The sequence below is a fragment of the Castanea sativa genome, chromosome 10, assembly GCF_040712315.1.
Source record: "Castanea sativa cultivar Marrone di Chiusa Pesio chromosome 10, ASM4071231v1".
Taxonomy (NCBI): Eukaryota; Viridiplantae; Streptophyta; class Magnoliopsida; order Fagales; family Fagaceae; genus Castanea; species Castanea sativa.
In genome coordinates this window covers 23,078,464-23,088,218 of record NC_134022.1, presented here as the reverse complement: position 1 = coordinate 23,088,218, position 9,755 = coordinate 23,078,464, and the positions used below count along the sequence as shown (strand labels likewise).

General features: G+C 36.4%; 1 protein-coding gene across 4 annotated transcripts; it reads right to left on the bottom strand.

Annotated features, from left to right (window-relative positions):
* Positions 1-283: 283 nt before the first annotated feature.
* Positions 284-8,593, bottom strand: LOC142611582 (uncharacterized). Of its 4 annotated transcripts, XM_075783654.1 has the most exons (13): positions 8,449-8,593; positions 7,777-7,943; positions 7,517-7,629; positions 6,645-6,797; positions 6,080-6,301; positions 5,824-5,901; positions 3,401-3,948; positions 3,173-3,283; positions 2,606-3,093; positions 1,900-2,068; positions 1,063-1,302; positions 834-968; positions 284-724 (listed from the first exon to the last, which is right to left on the bottom strand). In XM_075783654.1, the coding sequence occupies exons 3-13, from the start codon at positions 7,623-7,625 to the stop codon at positions 593-595; spliced, it is 2,385 nt and encodes a 794-aa protein (XP_075639769.1). In that variant the 5' UTR covers positions 7,626-7,629; positions 7,777-7,943; positions 8,449-8,593; the 3' UTR covers positions 284-592. The 4 variants fall into 4 exon arrangements, with proteins under 4 accessions (XP_075639769.1, XP_075639771.1, XP_075639770.1 ...); XM_075783656.1 differs by lacking the exon at positions 6,080-6,301; XM_075783655.1 differs by lacking the exon at positions 8,449-8,593 and having other exon boundaries at positions 7,769-7,905.
* Positions 8,594-9,755: the final 1,162 nt, after the last annotated feature.

The window sequence follows — 9,755 nt, the reverse complement described above, 5'->3', positions numbered from 1 at the left end:
TTGTCCCCCTCGATTATTTATTTATTTAAACATCTCTGCTACTAAATTGGCCAATAAGCAAAAACTATGCGTGGCATTAGGCTATTGACTGAAAGCACATTTGCCCTCACGTAAGAAACTTCTATAATGCCAACATAAAATAAAATAATAACATGAGCGTCAAATATGACTACAATAACATACGACAGAGAGAGGAGACATCATCTTTTCTTTCTTCCGGGACTGAAATGGATAAAACTAAGGATGAATATATTATATATATATATATATATATATATATATGTACACCTTCTAACTCAGGAATATATTGCAAAAAAGAATCAATAAATATTACATAATACATGTATTTTCCATCTATACCTATCTTGTATAATGCACATATAATAAACATGCCCAAAGAAGATTTCCGTTGATAAAATTTTGAGAAAACTCATGAACCCAACATTGGCTTCTATCACTAGGGTTTCCGGAGTATATGACCTCTAAAGAGAGAAAAGGGCAACAACAAAAAAATGTTGTAACAGTATGTCAAGTAATGGATCTGAAATATTGAGGAATGTCTCAAGTAAGAAAATCTCTCAAGTACGACCAACTAATCCTGAGACTCAATTATTCGGGTTACAATCCCAACAGCAATAGTTCTTCCTGATGCTCTCAAAAACACCCTCCCTAGAGCTTTACAATTTGAAAACTCATCCACACACACTGGTCCCTGCAAAGCTACCTGAAGTTACAAAAACAAGACAAGTCAAACCATTTGCTGCCAGAATTGAAACAATATTGGATGCATTAACCTTGACTTAAAGTAGCATGATTTTTGTCATGTAATTCACCTCAACAACTGCACTCTGCTTTGCGATAAGACAGCGCGGTGTCTTCTTTGTCACCTTGCCAGTCTTAGGATCAAGCAAAGACAATATTTTGGCCACTCTTCCTGCTTCCTTTGCATGGTGTATATGAAATTCCAACTGTTCATTCCACTCAGGATTATATTGTTTCCATAAATAAACAAAAGAGAACAAAAACAACATAGACATATGTCATATTCACAGAAAATCACACCTGTGAACCAAATAAAATTGGGGTTGTAATATCCAAGACAAGGACCTTCAGTTCCAAACGTTTTGCGACAGCAACAGGAAAATCTGGGTGACATAGCACACCCCCAGCCATCACATTCCCTGCATCAATGCCTTGCAGACTAACAGCCACATTGTCTCCAGCTCTTGCAGAAGTACAAGCCTGAGAGTCACGTTCTAAGGAACGTACTGACCCCACAGCCCCTGATGGCATAACTAGAACCTACAATTTCACACAAATTACTGTTCTTGCAGTAGTACTAGAGAAATGGACTGCCTGTTCAAAAGGATGGTGACGAAAACAAATTGTGCCTCATATGTAATAAGATTAATTTCAATTAAAACCAGCAATCTCTTCATTGTCATACAAAACATGCATCTGAATCCCAAATTGTAAGTGCAGATGGTTGTCCAAACATGTATATCACTTCTATTGAAGGAGAATAGAAATGGATTGGCTATTCACAGTAACTGCTGTTAAAGCATTTGAAAAAAATGCGTAGTAAATATCAAAGACTCCATTTAAACACAGATTTTCATTAATGAAAAAACAAAAGATAGAAATCAGTAAATTGAGCAAAATAAATTTAGAAAACTCTTGACAAAGACTAATTTTTAAGACGTTCTTGAATGACAACATAACTGAGAATGTTCTGAATATAATCAAGGAATTGGGGCTTCACTCAACAATATAAGGAAATCTTTGAATAGCAGAAATCTAGCATTTTAACTCAATAGAATGAACATCACATTTTGGAGAATAATGAATTGAATCCCTTAATTGATCAACGAAAACTTCCAACACCACACAATTGTGTACCTTGGATCCACTCCGAAGGGCTCCAGCTTCTACTTTACCACAGGCAGACACCTGCCCTAGTGAAGGCAATTTAATAACATCACATATAGGCATAAGCAGAGGCTTTGACAAGTCTCTTGTGGGAGGTTGGAGGGAATCTATTGCATCCAACAGATAAGGTCCGTAATACCTGCATTTCAATTACCTTGGTCAAATTTCGGTGTTAGCAATGTCATTTGTATGAGAAAATTCATCATAACATTGTAAGTGAAAGCAACCATCCCAACATCAACATCTTTGTGGCACTAAATCAGGGCTTTATTGAATACTGTATCAATGATGTTTCTATACTATCTTGATTTTACTTTAAACCAGTGGCATACTTGATTTAACCTAAAGGGTGATTTCCAGCATTACACCATACTTTACCTTTCATCCCTTCAACATTTCTTTACTTTTATTTGTTTATTTTCTGTCACCTCTTCTATTAACTCAGCCCATCAGGGAACATGAAAAGATACAAAAAGGTAGGTCAAGGCACCATTTTTTTCTCCCTAAGTCAAATATTAGCACAAAATTTTTCTAGTCTGCCCCAAATTGAGTACTATTTAATGCTCAGTTTCTAGTTCCCAAAGGTGAGAAAAAGTTTATCACAGATGGAAAAGATGAAGATATAGAAGAGCAAAAATATGTATGACAAAGAATCGAAGGATGAAAGTAAACTCACCAGGACAACAGACGAACATCAGAAGAAGCCACCACCAAATTTTGATTTTCCATGGCACTCAATGGGATCCACGTTATAGACGGATCTCTAAAACCACAAGAACGGAGAAATGTACCAAGTTGCTGTTTAATTAAATCAAACCGTTCCTTTGAGTAATCCACAACATCCATTTTGTTAATTGCAACTATAATTTGATCAACACCAAAACTTCTGATAAGTTGTGCATGTTCCCGTGTTTGTCCCTTGGCACTGTCCATACCAGCTTCAAATGCACCGACTGAGGCATCTATCACAAGAATTGCAGCATCAGCTTGTGTTGCCCCGGATATCATGTTTGGAACAAAATCCTTATGGCCTGGTGAGTCAAGCACAACAACATGATATTTTTTGGAATCAAAATAAGCAACAGCAACCGTCATGGTTATTCCCCTTTCCCTTTCTTCAGCGCTCTCATCCAATGCCCAAGCATAAGCAAAGGACCCCTTGCCCTGCTTGAGATACAAACATCAAATAAACATGACAACATCAAGCTTTTAAAGCACCATAAACAGAAAGCAGTGATTTTACCTGTAACTTTGCCTCCTTTTCATATTTGTGCATCTCTTTTTGGGATATTCGCCCCAAAAGATGTAGCAGTCTACCAGAGAGTGTTGATTTTCCAGAATCAACATGACCTACCTACAAAGAGAAATTTAGCGAAATGACATCACTGACATGTCTAGAATAAATCAATTATTAAGAAGCTAAATGAATGGATTTCCTTGATCATAAGACTGGGATTAAAGATTGACTTACAATCGCAAGATTCAGTTGAATCAATGTATCTTCAGCTTGGTCATTGAGCATCCACTTTTCAGGTTTATACTCTGATTGTGAACGAGTCCCTCTAGCGTTAACATTATTCGATAATCCAGATCCCTCACCAAGAGCCATTTTGTTCAAACTACTTTTAAGGCTTTGTGGCTTGCCCCCACTAATCAAAGAACTACTGCTATCACCTGTAATTTCATGTCTGCCTTTCAGATTCCATGCAGGAGAGCTATGAGAGCTTTTATCACTTGAAAGTATGTTGGCCATATCATTCTTTGAACAACTGCCCTCGTCCACATTATGATGTCTGCCTTTTGGCATAGTTGCACATGAGCCATCCGAAATTTTTAGACTTGACTGTACATTGTGAGCCTTGTTCTTTGAACAATTGTTGTCATCAATATCTTGTTTGCCTTTCGGCATCAATGATGATGACACATCTGACCTTTCAGAATTTGATTTTATATTAAGTAGACCATTCTTCCCAGTGATGCCTGAGGAAACTCTTGAAGATTTCATGTCATTAAAGTTGGCTGCAAGTAAAAAGTTGTACACAAAGAACATAAAAATATTAAAACTCAAGAGACACCAAGAAAGTGCTTTTAAAAATAACCTCAATCACTCCAGTCGGTATTTCTCAGAGAACTAGAGAATCAAAACTTTTGCGATAATAAAATAAGCACAATTTAGAACTAGAGGCAAAACACAGCTTGGGATCAGGGTTTGGTCTCAACCCAGAACCAACCAAAATTGGGTTAATTCTTAGCCCAAAATCAACTTATTGACCATTAGTTGAAGAACCATACCAAACCACACCAATTCAAAACATGCACAGGCCATGTAGACAAAAAAATTACAAAGAATACAAAGAGTAATGTATAAAAGAACAGACTTTACAAACAACAGAATGGAATCTCTATATGTAAAACCCCATGCACAATACTGATAAAAAATAAATAAAAAATAAAAAAGAGTTTGGCAGAAATATATTCCAAAAAGAAATCTAAATCTAAACAACTTCAGTTAATGATTGGATGTAAACACACACACTCACACAAGTAGAACTTATCTACTACATTTTACAACTAATCCAATGACTAATTATATTTTATTTCCCAAGGTCGGACCCATTGGCTTCCCCACCTTCATAAACAAGGGGTATAACATGAGGCCATGGATTCTATCCTATAAGGGTGCCTGAATTGTGTTTGCCCAAGAAAAAAATATTTTTTATTACCTCATGGAGATTTTACATATGCTCTTTTTTTCCCTACGAAATACTTAATGAGGCAATTTATAAGGGTCTAGGGCTGGGTCTTGTAGAGAATGATCCTCCTAAAGTGGTGCACTATAGACCATTAGACCCCCAAAATGCTAGTCAAAATGCTCCAAATGCTAAGAGAGAATTTCTACATCCTTTCACATGGATTAATCATTAATGTGTCCTCGAATTCAGTTCAAAGGTAGACTTCCATGCTAAGAGAAGCACGATAATATTTTGATAGGTAATGAGAATCTTTATTAAATAAAAGAAACTAAGTTACAAGCTGAATAGCCTCCCCAAAATAACCATAGACCAATGGCTTTCCAACACGCCAACAACTCCACCACTTGCTTGGACAGCACCCAAGAGACACACAACACACAAAACACAAAAGTACATACACTATGTGCATACATGCAACAAATAAGAAGATGATCCACATATTCCCAACTATTCTTGCACATACAACACTGATTAACAACACAAATATTCCTCTTCCTCTGATTATCCAATGTAAGAATATTTCCCTTGGCTGCTGTCCATGTGAAAAAAGATACTCTAGTAGGAGTTTTCACCTTCCCAATGCTTCTCCATGGGAAGGATGAGTACACCTGTTCATAAGAACTCTGCAGTATGACTTAACTTCAAAAGAACCATTCCAAACAATTATGAACTTCAATGCAACAGCTTTGCAAACAAAAATAATTGAGTTTTCGAAATTGGCAATCTCACATTATGCTATCACGCAGCTTCTTTATATTTTAGTCATCACAAAATAACTAAATAGTGCCAAGTCACAATCATGACAACACATATTTGAGTGGATAGATTATCTATACATCCTACAACTTAAACATTTAAGTTGGAAAAATTTATCAGTAGCAAAAAAAGGGGCCAATCATGAATGATGCTAATTGAAACTAGAAAGATAACTTGTAATGCTGTGTTAACAGAATTCCACAGCATTTAAAAGGAAAGGGTACTTCCATACCCATGAGAAGAATTATTAAAAACACATAACTTTTAAGTCAGTCCTAAAGCTCTTTCCATGACTATATATCCTATCAAAAGGGTTTTTTTTTTTTTTTTTCTTTTTGATTTGAATTGATGTTTGACAATCAAATCTGCAACCACAACAAGATACCTTTTGAACCCATTTTAGAGGAGCGTAGTCCATTAGAAACCAAATCATCTGGGGATGGAACGTCAAACTTGAAAGGGGCTGTATCATCAATATGAGTAAGGTTAGAATATATGTAACAATGTATAACGGCCATCTTCTGGAGAAATTAAAATTTTGGAATAAGACAGTACTGGTGGATACAAAGTATACTCAACTACAAGACGAATGATTACTCTAATTCTATATATCAACATCCTGTTTTGAAGCATGTGCAGACCTATATTAACACGGTGATGGCTATGAGTACTAAAAGCCTTATGGAATTCATGAAATTGTCCTTGGATATTCATATGCTTGTGGGAGTTATTGCCCTCTTCCTTCACAAAAACATCATTCTGCTTTTGTAATGATACAGCCTTTTTGGGTATCCGTTGCGGCAATGATGCAAAAAGAGACTTGGCCATTTTGGATGCTCCAGAATTTTGGCACATGCCCTTAACTGCACGAAAGAGATCTATTCTATAAAAGCACAACAAACTTGAAAGGAAACCTGGCAAAGACACTAGAATAAGATTGGTGACAAGACAGGCACAAGCTGTCTGCATGACAATCTCAGTACAAAACTTAGTTCAACATGTGAGGTCTCGCCAAAAGCCAAGCCCAACACAGATACATTTTGAATTAAAAGAGGAGGAGAGAGAGGGGGGGGGGGTGAGGGGGGACAAGAGAGGAGTGTCCCAATCACACAAAATAAAAATCAGTAAAAGTCAATCCATACACAGAAGCTTAGTTCGCAGAAAGGAAGAATATATGAATTATGATCACAAGGTAGAATTGAATACCTGTTTGCTTGTCAATATTGGTGCCAGTTTTTGAAGGATTTAGCACCCCACAAATATCACAAGCAGACAGACCCTCATCATTATCATAAGTGCATACAGAACAACGCCAAAGGCCACGCTTAGAAGTTTCTTGCTCTGACTGAGGTGCTTTCCCTGTGACAAAATAAACATCAGAGTTTATACAATGAGAATATGTATATCCATGGTTACCAAAACTGCAATCCAGATCATGAAACATCATATTCCCCAAGTGATTCAACACACTTTAAAAACCACGAATGCAGAATCAGTGCAGGATACAGATCGTATAATCACATAGATTTGAGGTACAGTTCCACATAAAAATCATGAATACAATGAATCCAAAACCAATCCACAATAGTCTCCTTCATTTTATAAGATTATTTACTGTTAGAATTTTCCCCCAAAGACACAGTCCAAACAGAAAAGACTACTTTCATGGCTGCCATCACCCTCCAAATAGCCCTCCAAGGAAAATCTACACTAGAAACCCTTCTCAAAACCTCACAGTACAAACAAACACAAAAAACACCATTTCTGAATCAATTTCTAACAAACTTTATCATCCATTTTCAACACATACCTGAGTTAAATACAGAAAATTCAAGAAAAGTAGTAACTGAATCCAACTCCTAATCTTGAACTGGTTAAGACTAAACATAAGGTTCCAATGCACTACATCACATGATGTTAACCCTAAGTATACCATGCCTTCAGCAAGTTTAAACATTATACGGATAGCAAAGTGAGGGAAATTGGCTATAGAACAAGTAGCCAAGAGCAAACCAAAAAAAGGAAAGACTGGGTGTGAAGCAATTAAAGGAGAAGTTCAAGTTAATAACGTCACTTACCATTGTCTTCTACGTCGTCATCGTAATCATAATCATAATCATAATCATAATTTTCATAGTCATCAGCTTCTTCATCATAATCAACTCCATAGTTTACTTTACGAGGCATGGTCCTAAAAAGAGAGAAAGAGACATGAAATAAATAAATAAACTTGCATATAAGATTTCAAGTCCAAGCTACCAACACGACAAACATTTACACACACACACACACTCACATAATGTAACAAAGAAACCTGAATTTTCACAGACCTACATACCCTGACAATGTAGCACGTAAAGAATAATTAATCCAGCGACACCATTGGCCAACCAAACCTTCTGCAGGGCGCACTATATTATAGTCCCAGCTCACACAACCTCAATCCAATAACCGATAACACTTCCGAATGCAAAATTGCTTTCTCTTTCTTGAACATGAATAAAGCTGCACGCCAGACATTTATACAAAAAAAAAAAAAAAAAAGTTTACATAGCACCATTATATTAAATTTTTTAATATTTGGATCTAATTATGTTTAATCATTTTGTACAAAATGTAATTATACTCAACTGTGCCTAAAAACAGCTAATTAATTGAATTAATTAAAATAAAATTCATTTCTCTTATTTCCCTATCGTTTCCCTAGTTTTCTCGGCAACCAAACGAGGAGCAAGTCAATCATGATCATCTCTAAAAAATGAGATTCCTGTAAAACTCTTGGACAAATAGTCACAGAAATCAATCAAAAATATTTCACAAAATAATAATAAAAATTACGTCAGGTTCACAGCCATGTCTGTCTCTCTGCCAAGCAATGTGCAGTAATGGAAAATAAAATTAACAAAAATTATTCCACCGAGAATTGAAATAAAGGGAAATTTTGCGATATATATAGATGATAGTTAGGGTTTCTACGATAAAGAAAGAGGGAAAAGGAAAAGTGGTTTACCAGGTAGAACTGTGATGATGCGAGAAAGGAAGCTAGATGTTTCTTCTGCTCGCTCTCTCTCTCTCTCTCTCTCTCTGTGTTTCTCTCTCTCTCTAGTCTCTACTGTATTGTATTCAGCTGTCTAGTAGATACCCATTTGTAAAAGAGGTTAAAGGGGCGGGTGAAAACATTTTTCTAATATTTATAGCCTTTTGAACCTAAAAAGTAACTTGTCAATAAAATTTAAATTTTCTAAAAGTTTTATTTTAAGCTATTCATAATTCAAAACATTGTATTATATTATTTACACAAGTTATATAAGAGTAATTTATTAAAGTAACCTGTTTGGCCTTATCTCCTCATCCTAGTGAGGTGCTCCCAAGGCTCTTAAACAGGGAAGTATCACAAAAAAGGCCTTGGGGGATTAAAGTTTCTAACACTACTCCGCCCATCTCCAAGCTATGCTATGCGGATGACATTATTTTGTTCTATAAAGTTAAATCTGCCAAGATTCATCCTCAAATCCTGCCTGGAGAAATTTTGCTCTTGGTTGGGTTAGCTTATTAGCGTGGAGAAATCTGATTGCTTCCTTTCTAAAGGGGTAAGTTCCCAGTTCATTAGTCAGGTTAAGCATACTTGGGGACTCAATACGTTGCCTCAAAACTCCACCTACCTTGGGGTCCTCTTTTTTCTTTCTAGGAGCAGAAATAAAGATTTCAAATTCATTAAAGAGAAACTGGATAACAAGCTATGTGGCTAGAAAAGCAAAATTTTATCTTGGTCAGGTAGAGCTACTCTCATCAAATCAGTTGCTCAAGCAATTCCAATCTATGCCATGTCTGCCACTTTGCTCCTTAAAGGCTTGTGTAAGCAACTTAATGCTTCAATTCATAAATTTTGGTCGAATCCAAATTCAAAATCAGGTTCGTATTGGACTCCGATGTCATGGTCATCTTTATGTTGCCTCAAAAGCAAGGAGGCTTGGGTTTCAGAAAATTCTGGGACTTCAACCAAGCTCTCCTCTCCAAATTTGGCTGGTGGATTGTTTTAGGAAAGGATTGCCTTTGTGTTTAGGTGTTGAAAGCAAAATACAAGGTTCGAAATAATTGGCTTTCCCTTTCCTTTTCGGGCAAAGCATCTCCTTTTTGGAAACGTTTAATGGGCATTAGACATCTTGTAGCTAAGGCAGCTTGCTTTCAAGTTGGGAATGGTGATTCAATTCGAACCTGGTCTGGTCCTTGGATTCCCAACCTCCCAGGCTTTATCCCTTCTCCTAAAGAGGGCGCTAACTCAAATTTGGCCTTAGTGGTTTCGCAACTATTAACGCC